General features: G+C 34.3%; 1 protein-coding gene across 2 annotated transcripts; it reads left to right on the top strand.

Annotated features, from left to right (window-relative positions):
• Nucleotides 1–13,642: 13,642 nt before the first annotated feature.
• On the top strand, nucleotides 13,643–17,388 carry LOC120069691 (V-type proton ATPase subunit E-like). 2 transcript variants are annotated; one of them, XM_039021475.1, is made up of 7 exons: nucleotides 13,643–13,804; nucleotides 13,908–14,072; nucleotides 14,319–14,419; nucleotides 14,614–14,770; nucleotides 15,219–15,412; nucleotides 16,069–16,168; nucleotides 17,013–17,388. In XM_039021475.1, the coding sequence occupies exons 2-7, from the start codon at nucleotides 13,971–13,973 to the stop codon at nucleotides 17,046–17,048; spliced, it is 690 nt and encodes a 229-aa protein (XP_038877403.1). In that variant the 5' UTR covers nucleotides 13,643–13,804; nucleotides 13,908–13,970; the 3' UTR covers nucleotides 17,049–17,388. The 2 variants fall into 2 exon arrangements, with proteins under 2 accessions (XP_038877403.1, XP_038877402.1); XM_039021474.1 differs by lacking the exon at nucleotides 13,643–13,804 and having other exon boundaries at nucleotides 13,811–14,072.
• The last annotated feature ends 2,701 nt before the right edge of the window (nucleotides 17,389–20,089 follow it).

Genomic DNA, 20,089 nt, shown 5'->3' on the forward strand with positions numbered 1-20,089 from the left:
GTTATTGACCGAGCTGTACTTACGAGCGATCTATGAAGGGTTGTCGTACTACTGATTGGTTAAGATGGACACATAATATATCTGTGATAAGGAGAGTTCAACTGTCGGTCTTTAGTAGAATGCCTGGTAGTTAACGGATGGTGGATCCGTGACTAAAGAGTTTAGTAAATTATTCATGTACCGTTGGAGCTTCGAGCTACAGGTTCATAAGGTCCCCTTGGTAGCTCAATGGATTTAGTTAAAGATAAGTTCTTAGTGTTGATTTGAAATGTTCAAAATGACAAGAGGTATTTATATTATATATGATATAATCAGTATGATGTATGAGATACATCTAGTGGAGGATTAATGTAAATGAGATTTACATTAAGTACCATGGAATAGAAAAAGAACTATGGTTTATATGTTTCATGAGATGAAATATTAAAACTATAGGTTATAAATATAGTATGATAAGTTGGTTATCATTTATACTTATAATAATATTAATTATTGGATAATTAAATATTTTTATCTAATAACCAATTGAGTGGGAGGTTATTGGTAATTCATGGTAATCGTGAGATAAAAAAAAAATTATTTTCCTAATTTTAGTAAGTTTTTACAAAAGCCAAAAATTGTTTTTGAGTTTTTTTCTCTCTCGAAAAAGAAATTCACGGAAGCTTGTCAAGTAAATACAGATTTACTAAGCGAAAACTTGAGCGAAGTAAACGATCGTGTAGTGTTTTGTAGGCGACAGACACGGTACTAAGCGATGAGCTAAACGATCGCTTAGCTTTTGCTAGACGATCGCTTAGCTTTTGCTAGACGATCGCTTAGCTTTAGCTAAACAATTGGGCATCGACCTATACGATCTGTCTCTTATACACATCTAGATGTGTATAAGAGACAGGTAAACGATCGTGTAGTGTTTTGTAGGCGACAGACACTGAGTTAAACGATCGCTTAGCTTTAGCTAAAAAATTGGGCATCGACCTATGCGATAGGTTTTTATCTTCTCCCATTTCCTAGTCGTGTACACGATTATACTTTCCTCCTTTGTCTGCCTCATTCCAAGTCCACACAGAGCCCACCCTCTGGATTCTCACATCGAGAATACCAAGGTAACCTTCTTGGCAGTGTCATACTCAACTCGACACCGTCGATGTTCTGTGAAGTCCGTCGTGTTGCTGGAGTGTTCATGACCGAGACGATCGCTGAGAATGAGCATAAAGTGTTTGTGCAGTGTTGCGACCGTGTTGTTCAAGCGTTCGAGATTGTTGTGTTCGAGCATTCGTGAGCAAGGAGTGTGAAGACGATTCGACAAATGTTTGTAGCATTTATCCTTGTTCATTTGTATTATTCATGATGTAATTTCTGTATTGATTGCATAACTGTATGTTTTATTTATGACTGTAATTTATAATGTTCATTTATGATTGTAATTTGGAATGATCTATTTTCCACTGCTCATGAAAATTTCGAATTTGATTTCATTCATATAGGTTGAAATTGAGGAGAGTAACATGCAGCATACGTTGATAGTTTATAGTAGTCCTCAACGAAATCTTCATAATTCATATTAAAATAGGAGAAAACTGCCATAAAATGTGAGTATGAAATGCCGAAGGCTTGCCACTTGTTATATGAACAGTATTGCTTGGACCCGTTTAGCCTAAATATTTAACAATTTCATCCTTTAGCATTGAGGTTGTGACGTTCGGTCTTCACATGAAACACACTTTCATATCGATCGAATGCTTGTACTTCATGTTTACTAGATCTTGCAACTCATTTATTAATTTTTTTGTATGTGTGCCTGAATTTTTACTCCACTTAATATTATAAATATGTCATACAAGTGGGTATCGTCTATCTGAATCACCAGCCGACATTTATTAAAAGCTTCTATACAAGGACCAAATGCCCAAAATACAGAAGTTAGGATAACATGGCCTTCAATTAGCATTTCTTTCACTCTCCATTCCACACGAGTTCCGAGATTGGTTTGTTTAATCATATACAGCCACCTGGGTAACAATTTGTATGGCTCGTCCTAATCACTGATCACTTTAGCCAATACATTTCTTTTGCCCTCCCACACCCTATGGTAAGGAACATGATATTCAAATTTTGATTTTATATCGAACTGCAGTTGTTCCACGCTAATAGATTATTTTTCTCTTATGACATCACAAAACTCTAATGCAATCATCGATGAATCTAACTGTACATGACTTTGACTAAGTTCTGAGTAAAAACATGTATGTTGATCAATATACTCGGTGATCTCAAACAAGCCATGCAACTTTTTCTTTGTTGCACGAAGTCTCCATTTGCAATCTTCTTCCCACTTCTTATATCAAATTGCCCAAATCGTTGGTGTCAATTCCACAACCTCATATGGTGAGTGACACTTAATAGCAAAACATTTGACCGCATATTGTAGCATTTCTTTATCTTGACAAATCATCCCCTCAATTAGGTATTGTCAACATCCACGGGGGCTACAATTGGGTCGCGTTCTCGAATGCTATCTATTATATTCATATCCAAATCATTGAATGTATCTGAAGGTAACTCGTGTTCACGACCATCAAAATCCAATTCTTCAAATTCATTGTTTGTTTTTGTTCTAAAATCTCTGTTGATTGTTAGCCACCATATCTTCATCATCACATGGTGATGCAACTGATTCTGAATCAAGATCTTCAAACTGACTGAAGCGTGCATTCAAGTTTATATCTAACCCTACCCGACTCACGTTAACATATAAATCCACTAAATTCGGGAGTGACATCATGGTTGAGAACGTCAACTTCATTGCTTTTTCATCAGGAATAGGGAATGATATAAACCTTACTAATCTTGATAGTGTTAGATTAGGATATCTATATATTTTTCTAATTGATTGACTCTCATATTTACACCAAGTGGCATCCCTATCATTTCAATGAATTGTTAAAAAACAAGTCAACTGTTCACATTTATGCTAAAACCCCCACATGGTGGTTGGTCATACAACTCCTTTAACACCATCAATCACATTACCATTTGTAAATAACATAAATCTCAAACATTTGTCTATTATTTTCTAAAAGAAAAAAATGTAACAATACATTACAAATTATCACACTTAAATAAAAGGAACAAACAAAAATATTTAAAAAAATCTATTAAAATAATTAAAAAAAGTACTAAAAGATATTTGAAAAAATGAACTTAGTTTGAACATCAAACTTATTAAAAAACTTTTTATAATAAAAAATTTTAAAGTTCAAAGTAATACTAAACTTTATATAATAAAAAATCTTTAAACATCAAACTAATATTTTTGTATTAAACTATAAACTAAACTTTTTTATTAAAAAATCATTGAAGTTTTTAACTAAAAAATAGAATATCATACAATAAAACAAATAAACAAGATTACGTTTTTTTTCTATTAAAACATAATAAATAAAAAATATAGAAAAAAACTATAATTAGAAAAACATATTGTACGAACAAAATATAATGCCAAAAATCTAATATTTTTAAAGACAACAATAAACCCTAAAAACCTTAATATTGTAGATCTAACATAATAAAAATATTAAAAAAAAAAAACTACTAACATTATTATATCGATATTATTGAATTCAGACTATTAAAAAACTATTATTCAATTGAAACTAACATGATAGATTAACATAAATATGTAGATCTAAAATACAAAAAACTAGTAATAAATAAAAGATAAACATGTAGATCTAAAAAAATTAACATCAATATATAAGGAATTAAAATGATATATTTAGCATAAACAAATACTAAAAACAAAAAACCTAGTAATAAATAAAAGTTAAACTCACAAATTCAACAATAGGTATTCTTTTTTTCTTCAAATTGACAACGTTCACTTTTTTTTTTTTTAGTTATTTTTTATCCGATAACAACTACAAAAAAATAAAACTATATTAGAATCTATAACTTATATTTTTAATTAAAAAAAATAGTAATTTAGTTGATCAAACGTATACCTTTTTCTTGAATCTTTGTTTCTCGAACAATAATAAAAACTTAAAAAAAAAATAATAATATAAAAATAGAAACAAAATCTATATGAAGAGAGTAACGAAGTAAGATGGGTGGAGATTGAAAAAATATGAAGAGAATAAGGTAGTAGAAGAGAAGAAGTAAGATGGGTGGAGATTGAAAAAATGAGCGGGATGTGGGGGTTAAATAGTCGTAGGTCGAATGTTCAAAACTCGACCCACGGATTTAAGAAGAAGAGGAAGTAGATGAGGACGGTTGAGGCAACTTTAAATTGCCAAGATTCAATCAAGGCGCCAGGAATGCAGAATGGTAGGTGAACAAAGCATGGGGAAGTGACAGAAGTGAAGTGACGAGACACATATTTGTCAAGGGTTGAAGTCTCAACCTATGTAGATTGAGTTTTGAACCCTCAACCTATAAATATTTTTTCGACCTTCATGTCGAGATTTCAACCCTCGGCATTTTTTTTTCACCTCGAAATCTTAAAACTATCCTAAATCTCTTAATATTTTCTAAACTACAATATTTCACTAATATCTTTCTAATCTACAATATTTAGATAGACGGTCCATGTCTTTACCTTTTTTTTTTTAAGTTAATTGATGTTTATTATTATAATCATTATATGGTATTTATATTTTTGGAAAATCTAACACGTGAAATGAAAAAATAATTGATTTATTATTTGGAAAAAAAGAGAGATTTTTTTAATAAAATAAAATAAACATTACATTACATATATAATATATTAAATTTGACTATAAGAAAGATAATGTTGATTTATTAATTGGTATAAGTTTTGGGAACAATTTTATTTTTAGTATGTAAACATGCTGGAGTGTACAACATGGATTTCAAAATTTAAAAGGATGTCAAACCCTCTTTGTTTTGATGAAAAATTTATTGCAAAAACCACCATTATTCTAGGTAAGGATTGATGGTTTAGATAATTGAGGAGTGTGGGGCTAGATGATATATATATATATAGTCGAATTTGCTATAAAATGGATAGCACTGCCATAAAGATGTTGGGTGAAAATTTAACTTTCAAAACAAGAGCGAACCAACCTTTTGGTTGTAGAATCCCACATTGGAAATTTTGGTGTTGGAAGTCTCCCTTATGCACTCCAATCTTGAGTTTTGGATTTAGGCCTTAAGGGGTACCCATGTTTTGGAGGGAGTGAGGAGATAGACCAATGTGAATTCAGTGAACATTCCACACGCGTGGCATGGCGAGGCGTGTGTGTGATTATTAATTTTAATAAAAATACTATTTTTTATTATTTTTTTAACCGAAAAAAAGGAAAAGGGTCTGCTTCGTTCGCTCCTCCGTTTCGTCCGCGCACGTTCTGAGGCAGAAAGACTTTTTCGCTCCCTACGGTTCGACGTTGAATGCCTATAAAAGGCATGACTTTCAGCAGTTCGAACAACACAATTCATTATTCACTTCTCATTTCATTTTTCCTCTCCTCTTCCATTTTAGTTTTCCGAGCAGTGGGTTTAGAAAGGGTGTGTGTTTCGGTCGGTAATGGTACATTTTCGATCGGGTTCCTTTTGGCTTTTTTATCCTGGGGACGACATGGCAAATTTTAAACCTGCTTGCACAATGGGGCAAAGTCACGAAATGTCTTAAAGAGAGCGAGCTCCGCGACTCAGCCTATAATGAGTTTCTGTTTTGCAGGTTTTGCTCTTTGCTTGACCGTCGTGCCTTGACGATTTACTGTTCGTCGTTTTGAGGGTCCTGCCATTTCCAACAATTTTAAGACATTTCGCCACATCATCAATGTCCCTAAGTAGTAACAATGACGTTATGATATCTGACCTCAACCATCCATTCCGGTTCGAAGGAGCAAACTTCAAGTGGTGGAAGCAAAAGATGCTGTTCTTTCTCACCATCAAGAAATTTGTCCAGAGCTAAGTCAATCGTCCTTTTAGAAGAATCAACTGAACAACAGATAAAAGAAGCTGTCGATTAGGAGGAGAAAGACTTTCTTTGTAAGAATCTTATTTTAAATAGTTTGACTGATGATCTGTATGACTACTACAGTACAGTGAAGACAGCGACGGAGGTCTGGGATGCCCTACAAAAGAAGTATGACACCGAGGAGGCCAGGTCGAAGAAATATGTTGTTAACCATTATTTCAAGTTCCAGATGATGGATGACAATCTGTGAAGTCCCAATCTCATGAACTCCAGAAGATAGCCTACGAGATAATTATTGAAGATATGCCTCTAGACGAACAATTCCAAGTTGCTATTATTATTGATAAACTGCCCCCTTTGTGGAAGGATTTTAAGAAAACTTCGAGGCATAAGACCAAGGAGTTCTCCTTCGTTCGCTCTTCCGTTTCATCCGCGCACGTTCTGAGGCGGAAAGACTTTTTCGCTCTCTACGGTTCGACATTGAATGCTCATAAAAGGCATGACTTTCAGCAGTTCGAACAACACAATTCATTATTCACTTCTCATTTCATTTTTCCTCTCCTCTTCCATTTTAGTTTCCGAGTAGTGGGTTTAGAAAGGGTGTGTGTTCCGGTCGGTAATGGTGCATTTTCGATCGGGTTCCTTTTGGCTTTTTTATCCTGGGGACAACATGACAATTTTTAAACCTGCTTGCACACTTGGGCAAAGTCACGAAATGTCTTAAAGAGAGTGAGCTCCTCGACTCAGCCTATAACGAGTTTCTGTTTTGCAGGTTTTGCTCTTTGCTTGACCGTCGTACCTTGATGGTATACTGTTTGTCGTTCTGAGGGTCCTGCCATTTCCAAAAATTTTAAGACATTTCGCCACATCATCAATGGCCCTCAGTAGCAACAATGACATTATAATATCTGACCTCAATCATCCATTCCGGTTCGAAGGAGCAAACTTCAAGTGGTGGAAGCAAAAGATTTTGTTTTTTCTCACCGTCAAGAAAGTTGTCCAGAGCTAAACCGATCGTCCCTTTAGAAGAACCAAATGAACAACAAATAAAAGAAGCTGTCGACTGGAAGGAGAAAAACTTTCTTTGTAAGAATTTTATTTTAAGTAGTTTGACTGATGATCTGTATGACTACTACAGTATAGTGAAGATAGCGACGGAGGTCTGGGATGCCCTACAAAAGAAGTATGACACCGAGGAGGCCAGGTCGAAGAAATATGTTGTTAGCCATTATCTCAAGTTCCAGATGATGGATGACAAATCTGTGGAAGCCCAATCTCATGAACTCCAGAAGATAGCCTACGAGATAATTATTGAAGATATGCCTCTAGATGAACAATTCCAAGTTGCTATTATTATTGATAAACTGCCCTCTTTGTGGAAGGACTTTAAGAACACTTTGAGGCATAAGACCAAGGAGTTCTCCTTGGTCTTATAACCCAGCTAAGGATTGAGGAGGAAGCTCAAAAGCAGGACCAGAGGAAGGAGGTGAACGCAGTCCTGGGAAACCTGCCTCTGCCATGGTAAAACCTGACAAAAAATCTAACGGGACAGAGAGGAAAGGTCAGAACCGTGGCTCCAGCAACCAGAACCAACAGAAAAAATGGAAACACCCTTTAGAAGAAACGGTATAGTTTCTCTGCTTTAATTGTAATAAACTAGCCACATAGCTAGGAATTGTAGGAACAGACGTCGTCCTGCTGGTCAGGCGAACCTGACAAAAGAATCGTCATGATTATAAAAGTAAATGTGATTGGTGGTTGTGAAGGGTGGTGGATAGACACTGGCGCTACTGTCATGTCTGTCACAACCTTAGTCTATTTAAAACTTATACTGAAACTAAGGATAAGAATATTCTGTTGGGAGATCACCACTCCATGAAAGTTGCTGGAATCGACGAGGTGGAACTAAAGTTTACCTCTGGGAAGACCCTCACCTTGAAGGACGTTCTGCACACTCCGGAGATAAGAAAGAATTTGGTTTCAAGCTATCTTCTCAACAAAGCCGGGTTTACTTAAACTATAGGGGCAGACTTATATACCTTTACCAAAAATAATGTATTTATAGGGAAAAGGTATGCAACTGAAGGAATGTTCAAATTAAATTTAGACCTTAATAAAATGAAATCTTCTATGTATATGTTGTGTTCTATGAATATTTAGCATGCTAGACTCTATCATGTGAATAAGAATTTAATTAGTAACATGATTAGGCTGGAAATGATACCTAAGTTATCCACGAATGATTTTGACTAAAATTACTAAAACTCCGTATAAATTTGTACTTAGGAATTCTGAGCCTCTAGATTTGATTCATTTCGATGTTTGTGAATTGGATGGCATATTGACTAGGAATAGTAAAAGATATTTCATTACCGTTATTGACGATTGCTCTGATTTTAGTTTTGTATACTTGCTGAAAAACAAGTGATGCTTTTGATGCCTTCAAACTTTTTTGTTTCTGAAATAGAGAATCAATTTAATAGAAAGGTTGAAAGACTACGTAGTGATGGAGGAACCGAGTACGACTCAGACAGTTTTAATGAGTTTTTTAACTCACATGGAATAATACACGAAAAGACCGCACCTTATTCCCTTGAAATGAACAAAAAAGTCGAAGGAAAAATAAAACTTTAGTCGATCCAGTAGTTGTTATTTTACCTAGTTCAAGAGCCGCGTCTTATTGGTGGGGTGAAATCATCCTTACCGTGTGTTATGTCCTAAATAGAATTCCAAAATCTAAAAACAAAACTTCACCTTATGAAATTCTCAAGAATAAGAAACCAAACTTATCCTACTTTAGAACTTCGGGTTGTCTAGCCTTTGTAAGGATTTCGAACCCAAAAAGGAGAAAGTTGGCTAGTAGAGCTTACGAGTGTGACTTTATAGGTTATGCGTTAAATAGTAAAGCCTACAGATTCTATGATCTAGAGAACCAAGTGATCGTTAAGTCAAATGATGCCGACTTCTTTGAAGATAGATTTTCTTTTAAATCAAAGAGCAGTGAAGGCTATGGATCAAGTGGTATAACCCTAGTTAGAAATCATAACCCTAGAGAGGAAGCTGACCCAGAACCTAGAAGAAGCAAAAGAGCTAGAACTGCCAAAGATTTCGGAAATGACTTCCTGACCTACAATGTAGAAGAAGACCCTAAAGATCTGAGAGCTGCCTTGTCCTCAGTAGATGCCAACCTATGGAAAGAAACCATAAATGATGAGATAGACTCACTTGAGTCAAATAGAACTTGGCACTTAGTAGATCTACCCTCAGGATGAAAGGCAATAGGGTGCAAATGGATCTTAAGAAGGAAACTTAGACCTGATGGGACTATCGACAAATTTAAAGCCAGGTTAGTAGCAAAGGGCTTTAGGCAAAGAGAAAATGTAGATTTCTTTGACACCTTCTCCCCTGTCACTAGAATTATCTCTATCCGTGTCCTATTCTCTCTCGCTGCCCTTTATAACCTCGTAGTACATCAGATGGATGTAAAAACCACTTTCCTAAATTGTGAACTTGAATAAGAGATTTACATGGAACAACCTGAGGATTTTGTTGTCCATGGTCAAGAAAATAAGGTGTGTAAATTAGACAAATCTCTCTATGGACTAAAATAAGCTCCTAAGTAATGGCATGAAAAATTTGACAACCTTATCCTATCTAAAGGTTTCAAGGTCAATGAAAGTAACAAATGCATCTACTATAAGTTTGATAATAACCTCTGCACTATCTTATGTCTATATGTAGATGATTTATTGATCTTAGGTCGAACTTGCACATCATAAATGATGTAAAATCAATATTGAGTGCAAACTTCGACATGAAAGACTTAGGAGAAGCTAGTGTAATATTAGGCATAAAAGTAAATAGGTCTGAAAAGGGAATTTCTTTGGATCAATCTCACTATATAGAAAAGATTCTAAAGAAATATAATTACTTTGAGTGTAAACTAGCCTATACTTCTTATGACCCTAGTGTCAAGTTGTTCAAGAATACTGGTGACAATGTTAATCAATCTGAGTATGCGAGCATCATAGGCAATCTTAGATACGCTGCCGACTGCACCAGGCCTGACATAGCTTATATTGTAGGATTACTTTACAGGTTTACAAGTAGATCTAGTAAAAAGCATTGGAATGCTATAGAAAGGGTAATGGGGTACTTGAAGAAAACCCAAAACCTAGGATTACATTATCAAAATTTTCCCGCTGTCCTGGAAGGGTTCAACGATGCTGATTGGAACTCTCTTTCGGATGATTCAAAGGCTACAAGTGGCTATATCTTAATATAGCTGACGGAGCTGTCTCTTGGAAGTCCAAGAAATAAACTATTTTAGCCAATCTACGATGGAGTCAGAAATGATAGCAATAGCTACAGGTAGTGAAGAAGCAGGTTGTCTTAGAAGTTTGCTATAAGAAATTCCTTTATGAGAAAAGCTGGTACTAGACATATTGATCAATTTTGATAGTACTGGAAGAATCGCAAAAGTTCAGAACCGTTACTACAATGGAAAGAGACGTTAAATATGTCGTAACCACAATACCATTAGAGAGTTTCTCACTACTGGTGCAGTTAGAGTGAATCACATATAAACCGATGAAAATTTGGCAGATCCTTTGGCAAAAGGATCGGCCAGAGAAAAGGTTTTCAGAACCTCAGAAAAGATGGGTCTCATGCCTAGAGAAAGATGAATCACAGTGAGGAAAACCCAACCTGTAGACTGGAGATCCCAAGAAATAGGTTCAACGGGTAATAACTGATCACGAGTGATATATAGTGAATCATTTTAAACTAAACACAGAGTTCCATTCCTATGACTTAAAGTCTAAGCATGATATCTTGAAGCGTAAGAAAGGTTGAACTCAGTTCTTAATGAGATCTATACTTGATGACAAGTGGGGTACCTAGCTACAGGAGTACTCTTGATAGACTCACCTGTGTGAATGTGGAAATGAGGGCCGCTTCTTATGGAGTTTTTAGGCAAACTCTCTAGAGCATTCACTAAACCGGGATACACGTGCTAGGCCTTAAAACACGGGTTTTCGTACTATACCCTAATAATACTATGTGTGAGATGCTGTTAGAGATAGAGTTCAAAACCAAGGGTTACTCTAGTATATTATGAATCATCTACATTATGTAAAGGTTCAAGTCATAAGAAACCTTTGCTTATGCACAGTGTTGTATAGACTAAAACTGCTCGATGAAAATATTTTCTCTCTTTCTCTTTTTGATTAAATTTCCAAGTGGGGGATTGTTGGGTGAAAATTTAACTTTCAAAACAATAGGGAACCAACCTTTTGGTTGGAGAATCCTACATTGGAAAATTTGGTGTTGGAAGCCTCCCTTATGTACTCAAATCTTGAGTTTTGTGTTTGGGCCCCAGGGGGTACCCATGTTTTGGAGGGAGTGAGGAGATAGACCTATGTGGGTTCGGTAGACGTCCCACATGCGCGACACCGTTCGTCTAGTCGGTCGGGTATGGCGAGGCGTGCATGTGTGTGATTATTAATTTTAATACAAATATTATATTTTATTATTTATTTTTTAAACTGAAAAAGGAAAGGGTCCGCTTCGTTTGCGCTTCGGCCGCTCCTCCATTTCGTCCACGCACGTTCTGAGGTGGAGAGCCTTTTTCGCTCCCTACGATTCGACGCTGAAGGCCTGCCATAAAGATAAAAAAAACACAATAGATGTCTATCGCGGTCCTTTGTTGATAGATAGTGACATTTTTCCATACTTAAAAATATTTTCAATAGTTTTACCATTTAAAACATTTGTCTGATGATATATAGACTTTATTTTTTGTAAAGAAAAAGTTTGTAAGTATTCAAGGAAACGGTGAGTTGGAAACATTTAATTATTAATATCTAATTAAATTAAAATAGATAAAAGTGTAATTATCAAATATTTACCTAGATAAATTGTTCAAATAGGTTTTTTAAAGATAGTGTCCTTTTAATATATTATAGAAAATTTTCAAAAATGATAGACTTTTAATATAAAGTTGACAAGAGAAATAGCAAATTTATGGTTTCATTTGGATAAATAATAAAAAAAATTAAATCATAAAAATAGCAAAATCGACATTACATCTTAATACAAATCCAAATAGAGCTAAACCAACACAAATATCTATATTTTAAAAATAATTAATTATCATGGTGGTGTGAGGTTGAAGTAGAGAGTGAAATATGAAGAAGAAAAAGAAAAGCGGAGATGGAGCTTGTTGACGATCGACAATTGGTGACAACATCACAATGTAAAAGAAGAAACGGTTGAAGGAAAAAAAATCAAAGATGAAAGTTGGTGTACGGTTGTTGATTGGAGAGTCATGAACGAAGAAAAAAACCATGAGAATAATGGAAAGAAAACACACCTGAACTGTTGGTAGTGTACGGTTGCAAAAATGAAATAACGAACGGAGGGGAGGGGGGGATATAATTTAGAGTTACATTTATCTTTCTCTCTCTTTTTTTTTTAAGGTTTAAATTCTATTAAAATTTAGAAAAAATTTTACAGTTAAAAAAAAAAATCAAACTATTTATAAAAATAGTAAAAAAAACGCTGATAGATAAGATAAACTTCTATCAGAGTCTATCAATGATAGAGTTGTATCAATTTCTATCACTGATAGACTTCTATCAGCCTCTATCGATGATAGAATTCTATCAATTTCTATTAGACGTTGATAGACTTCAATCAACTTCTATCATAACTATCTAAAAGCAACAAAACTCAAATCTAGCATCTAATTTCATAGGTAAATCAATTTTAACACCAAAACTTAGTGGATATTCAAGAATCAAGCAAAGTTAATCCAAGATGCCCAAAATCTTACTCCTAATAGCAAAAAAAAAAATCTAGCAAACTCTAATGTTGGCGACAATAAGACAGCAGCGACGAGGATTGAGCTGCACGAATCTAACAATTAAAAGAAGAGAGAGAGTGAACCAGGTAGAGAGAGAAAAACCAACTCATCGACAACGATGTAAAACTAGATATACGATGTAGACTCAAATGGTGGTGGATCGATGGTTAGGCATGAGTGAGATGGCTGTTGGACAATAGAGTGCATGGGAATGGGTTAGAGAGAGAGACCGAGGATTGGAATGAAGAAAAAGAGGAAGAAGGAGAAGGGGGAGAAGAAAGAAGAAAGGTGAAGATGATTAAATTTTGTTATTTTGTATAAATAGTTTTCCTTATTTTTTATTTTTAAAAATTCCACTAAAATTTATTAGATTCTAAAAGAAAATCTACAATTTTAAATTCTATTAAAATTTATATTGACACATGGGTTTAAAAGAAATCTAACTTTTTTAATTCTCATATATTATATATGAAAATTTTAAATAGAAAAATTAGAAAGATATAATATTGTGTTATAATCCAAAATCACAAAATGATGGTTTGATATTATAATTACACTATATATAAATGTTAATAACCTAATAAACGATCACGTAGCCACAATAAATTTGCCAAAATTTTAATTAAATTTCAAAAGTTTCGATTTTTTTAATTAAAATATAAAATCCTGCTATATACCCCTATTCCTCTTTAATATATTATAGATTAGAGATAGATAGATTGCTGATAAAATTTGTCGTCGATCTGAAGAGAGGTTCGACCCTTCCTCCCGTGAAAGGGAAAAAAAAAAAAAAAAATAAATAAATAAAGGAAAAGGAGAAAAAGAAAAGCCATTGAGGAGTGGTGTCCCAATCTCTCTCACGTTGCCAACGTTCAGCGGGGCCCTTCTCTTCCAAATCTGACGATCTCTTTCACTCTCTGTTTCACCTCTCATCCCTTCCTCCATTGCTCTTCCGTTTTTGGTCCTCTCTCTCTCTCTCTCTCTCTCTCTCTCTCTCGGTACGTACTCTCTGCTCACATCTATCTACTGTAATCTTCTCACTGCACCCAACGGTTGCGTTTTTCTATCTACGCTTCTCGCTAACGATCCACGCCAACGCAGAGTTCCTAGGGCTTGGATCGCACCCATTGGATCCTCTCCGATTCGATTCAACAGTTCAGCAAAATGAATGACGCAGATGTTTCCAAGCAGATCCAGCAGATGGTCAGGTTCATCCGCCAGGAAGCGGAGGAAAAGGCCAACGAGATCTCCGTCTCTGCTGAAGAAGTACGTCTTCCTATTTTTCTTTTTTTTTTTTTTTCCTTTTTTTTTTCTACTTCTACATGCTCTGATTTTATTTCCTAATTCTCTTTATTGATAATATATCTACTTCTCGGCGTTGCTCTATGTTCGGTTACGTATGCCTCATAGATTCTAGGTTTCGTATCTGCTATTGTTTCTGTTTGCACACATTGACCATTGAACGGAAGGAATGGAATTTTTTGTTTCTCTCTCTCTCTCTCTCTTTTGTAGGAATTCAATATTGAAAAGCTGCAGCTGGTTGAGGCAGAGAAGAAGAAGATCAGGCAAGAGTACGAGAAGAAGGAGAAGCAAGTTGAAATTCGGAAGAAGATGTAAATATCTTGACCTTTTTTTTCCACCTATAATTCGTTAATTATAGTTTCATTAATCATGCTTCTTAGTGACTTGGTTTGTTAGAGCGCACAGTTTTCAATTGCTGTAAAGATCTCTTTCTGTCTTTGTTTCTTTCTGCCTCAAATATTGTAATAGACGACTAACATCTTCGTGTAATTGATGCTTTATCCAGCGAGTACTCCATGCAGCTCAATGCTTCTCGGATCAAAGTTCTGCAAGCTCAGGATGATGTAGTAAACGATATGAAAGAGGCAGCGTCAAAGGAACTTCTGAATGTAAGCCAAAATGAACATGTCTACAAAAATCTTTTGAAGGATCTCATTGTTCAGGTTAGTGAATTCCAAATATCATCCACATGAAAGCATTACTGATTCTTTGATTTAGTTAAACTTAGAAGTCATAAAATTTGCTGCGTACTGGCTAGTTCTTCTAGTTGTCTGTTTATTACACTTTTAGAGTTCATTGTGAGAGCTACTGATTGTTTATGCTAGATAATAAGGAACTTTAAATATCCAAAACCAATCTCTGTTTCACATAACTCTGGATGGATAAAATTCTCTTATCTGTAAGGCATCAAATTGAAACGCTCATCATCCTGATAAACGATGATTGAGTTTTCTTTTCTCCATCTCTTTGTTGATGGTTACTGCTTAGAATGCATTGTGGAGGTTGATCTTCCCTTTAAATTTTGCTTAGAATGGTTGCGATGGGATAAATATGCTGATGAATATACTAGTTGTTTTATGCATTGCCTTAAGATTGTTTCTTATTCTATAGAGCTTGCTTCGACTAAAAGAGCCAGCTGTTTTATTGCGATGCCGCAAAAGTGACGTTCATTTGGTGGAGTCTGTGCTGGGTTCAGCAGCTGTTGAGTATGCAGAGAAAGCAAACGTTCATGAGCCAGAGATCATTGTTGACCATGTCCATCTTCCACCTGGTCCAAGCCATCACCATCATCACGATCCTTTTTGGTAATCTTGGCTTTTAATATTTATCATTTTTTTTAATATAGAAAGTTCCTGCTTCTGTAAACTTGGTCTGTGATTGGTGTCTTTCAATATACACAGTTATAATTTTATTTCACCATTGGCAAATTATGTGTTATGAGATTTGGAGGTAACTTTTGCATACTTTGCTTCAGCCTGACAGGCATCTTATTTGTCTAGGTGGTAACTAATTACTCCTGCCCTGGGGATGGGCACATATTCTCTTTTTTAAGGATAACTAATTAATCCTGCAGTTTCTTACAAGTGCAGATTGTACCTTTGGGTTTTGACAATAGTGTTAAATACACCATGGTTTTATTTCCAAATCTGTGATTTAAACCACTCTAATATACATTACTGTTACTTTTGATAGAGATAGTACGCATGGCATATTTTACGTAAGTCCAGGTTTACTGATTCTGTTAAGAACTAACAATCATAATTGATATATAGATTCAGTTTATAGAATTTTCAAACTACGGGGGTGTTTAATACGAACTTCAAAATACAAGGTTACAGTGTATGAATTTCAACAGGAGTATAACCTAGAATTTTCCGTTTGTAAATTCTACGCACTATTTTGTTTGAAAAATCGACAATATATCTATAAAGACTTCTAATATTAAGTTTTGATTGTTCAGCTCTGGGGGTGTGGTATTGGCATCTCGAGATGGGAAGATTGTCTGTGAGAACACCCTTGATGCTAGACTGGATGTTGTGTTCCGTAAAAAACTTCCAGAGGTACATTTTCTTCTCAACCATGCCCTATTGTCGATTACTGGGTGCTGATTACATCAATTACTAGTGGGCATGTGAAAAACTCATTGTCATGCATCATTTTGAAAAGATCCACATTTAGAAGATTTCTTGTTTTGCTAGAAGACGAGGCTCAATTTACTATGTTGTTTCTTGTTTTTTTTTTATTTTTATTTTTTATTGTTTAGTTTTATAAATTTTCACTGCTATTAAGTGAGTATTGAATCTCTACATACAAACTTGGAAAAAATTTGTTGCACCATTCCACGATTTGGACGAATCGTTCTCTCATAACATCCTATATTTATAGGTTAAAGACAAAATGTGAGAGAAGCTTTTAGGTTCTTGTCAACTGCATCTGTACGTTCCTCAGTGGGTTATTCCTCTACCGACTGGCCCACTCAAATAATGCCTAGGATGCATATTGTGAACTCTTGGTTAATTAAACCTAGCTTGACAATAAAGAGACTGCACTTTTAACTTTTTGCCATAATCTTTACGAATATAAGCTACAACATGATTCCTTTACTTTATATCGCCTTTCAAAGGTGCATTTTTATGCTTCCCCCAACCTTTTCTGAAAGATACGAATTCTTTATTCTAGGGTTTTGCATTTTTTATTAAAAAAAAATACAAATACTTTATCTGGGTTTTTTTTGCAATATTCCAATACGTCTTTCTTTTTTTATCACCACTTCACTGAGCGATAGTTCGAATATTAGGTCATCATCTAGACAATTCTCGCGGATGGATATCTTGTTGCACCACTATTTTGTCACGACGTTGTTCATATTTAGGGTGTACTAACAGCTGCATTTCTCATTCGCAGATCCGAAAAAGCCTTTTCAGTCAAGTTGCTGCATGATGGACTGGATTCTTCATCTCTATCATGGTGCTTCCTGTGAAATAATTTATGAGTCCAAATTTGGTCTTTGATGCAAATTTTATGTTCCAAATGTCACGTATTCAATAAGTATTACATTCTTTGATTTTCTTTATCTGATAGTTACAATGTTCTTGGTTTGAGCTCTACGGGGAGGTAGGTGCCCCTATCGTCTCGATAGTATCTCCGGTATCAATAATATTCCAGCTTGATAAATTGGTTTCCATCTTCAAGTTGGGATAACCTTTTAAGTATATTTTTGTGTGCACATCTTACAGACCATCGTCCTTATATAATGTTAATGTGACATTTCTCTTCTCAAGACAGTTGTTTCAAGTAACTTATTTCACTTGCATTTAGTTTTGTACAACTCGTTTAATTAAAAATACAATGTCTTGATTCTCCTAGGTATAGTTAAGAATGATTGTTTATTTTCCCCTTTATTCTTCTGCATTTTCTTGAACAATACTTATTGTTTAGGGATTAGATTGTATCAGCTTGTTTGAATGAGAACTAGTGAAAAATGTTTTAACTATTTTTTTTCTATCAAATATTTTTCCTTATAATTTATTTTGATGGGATGCCTGTATCAGCTTGTTTGAATTTAAGATATCAGAAGAGAACTAGTGAAAAATGTTTTAGCTATTTTTTTTCTATCAAAGATTCTTCCAATCTTTGCTAATTGCTATTGAGGGAACTTATTTTCTTTTTCATGTATGCTGATATGAAGTTGTCTTGATCAGGCATCCAATTTTAGGGTTTTTCTTTTTTAAAAAAATTATTTTAGGAAAATATTTTGGACCCTAAACTTTGAGATTATATTAATTTAAATCTTGAACTAATAATTGTATCGATTTAAATCATAAACTTTGGAGATTGTATTGATTTAAATCATGAACTTTGGAGATTATATCAATTTAAATTATGAACTTTGGAGATTGTAATAATTTAAATCATGAACTTTGGGAGTTTATATAAATATAAATCTTAAATTAATAATTGTATCAATTTAAGTCATGAACTTTCACAAATATGTCAATTTAAACATTGAAAAGAACGGAGGATTTAAATTAATAGAATTATGTAAGTCCAAGATTTAAATTAATATAATTATTAATTAATAATTTAAATGAGGTTTAAAATTTTTTTGAAGATCAGTGTAGTTGGAGATGCTTTTAAGTTTGTGGCTCGTATATGACTTAGCGTACAACTTCCACGCTTTCTAGTCTCCTTGTATTTTATGTAATTGAGGAGGTTTATAATGAAGTGGCTCGTGTGCAAAAATCATAAGACCAACATATAAATAGAAAATAAGTTTTATTGACTATACCACTATTATGCTTTTCAATCCAAATCAAACTACCAAACCTTTGTCCAATTGATTTTTAGGAAAATATCTTTTTGTTTCTTATATTCTAGGTCTAGTTTAATTTTGGTTTTAAGTTTCAAAATATTACAATTTTATCAATGGGCTTTTAATTTAATTTCCATTTCGTCCTTGAGTTTGAGAGCCTTACATTCTTACTCTTGACTATTGAGTTTTATTTCAATTTAGTTTTAGGTTTCAAAATTTACACTTTTAACTTCTTTTTTTTTTGGACTAAATACTCACTTTTAGTCTTTAATATCAATGTTTATTAATTAATCTAAAAGAATTGAAATAATTATAATTAATAAGTTTTTACAAATCTTCATCATTTTTAAAGTTAATTTTCAAATTTTACTTAACATTTATTTTTAATTAATTAATTGAAAGTTAATGGAGAGACCAAAGTGAGCATTCACAAGTGTAAAATATTTAAACCTAAGGATCAAATGAATATAAATCTCAAAACTCACGGGTAAAAATATAACATTGAAACCTATGGGCTAAATGGAAATCGAGCTCAAATCATGGGGGTAAATGAAGGATCTCTTATCGAATAGTTCCATGAGCACGTTCGGATCGCTCCGATCTCACAGTGACTGAAATACAAAAATATAAATTCAACATATAGTTATGCAAACAAATCTTAATTAACGGCATGCTTTGAACAAGAAAATAACAAGGGAAAGAGTTCCATACTAGTTGAAGACGTTCTTCACACTTCGGAACTCCAACGTAGCGGAAACCTTTACGCGATGTACCAATGCCCAGCAGCAGCACGAACATGAACGTCGCGGGGACGACACCACCAATAAAGAGCCCCGGGTATTCTCGGAGTGAAAACCCAAAGGGTGGTCTTTGGTGAATTTGGTAGAGGAATGAGGAAAACCAAATCGTGTAGGTGATAAGCAAGTGAGAGGGAAAAAAAGGCGCTATTGCATAGCAAAATGTTTATCGTTTAGGAGAAGCTACACGATCATGTAGGTTTTACTGAACGATCGTTTAGGAAAAGGTATACAATCGTTTAGCAAAATCGACACACTATACGATCGTTTAGAGAAGCTATACGATCGTGTAGGTGACAGTGTGCGATCGTTTAGGTGCGAGGAAGACGATCGTTTAGGCGGAGAGGACTATCGTATAGGCTTTCGATTTTCTTTAAGCGATTGTTTTCTATTCTCAACAACGCGCTCTCTCGAATTCTTTAGGCGATTCGTCAAAATGAAAACTATTTTCATTTTAACTCATTAGTTACAATAACCGACGTTGCCCCACTAACCCATGTCCGAACGTGAATTTTGGAGTAATTATCATATAATTAACCAACTAATTAATTAATAAATATAATCATATTATATTTTTATCCTATAATTTGATATCACATATCTACTATAGTATTTTCTCCTTTACTTGATATAAATCATATTTATATCTAATTTCCTCCAGAACAATGTATCTCATACATTTAGCCAATTATATCATATATAATTAACCAATCCAATTATATCATATATAATCGAACTTTCTCTTGTCAATTTGAACATTTCAAATTAACCCAAATACAGTTCTCGACTTTATCCAAGCTACCCAGGGGACCTAATGGACCTGTGGCTCGAAGCTCCAACGGTTCGTGAATAGCTGACTAAACACTTTAGCC

This window comes from Benincasa hispida, unplaced genomic scaffold, assembly GCF_009727055.1.
Source record: "Benincasa hispida cultivar B227 unplaced genomic scaffold, ASM972705v1 Contig548, whole genome shotgun sequence".
Taxonomy (NCBI): Eukaryota; Viridiplantae; Streptophyta; class Magnoliopsida; order Cucurbitales; family Cucurbitaceae; genus Benincasa; species Benincasa hispida.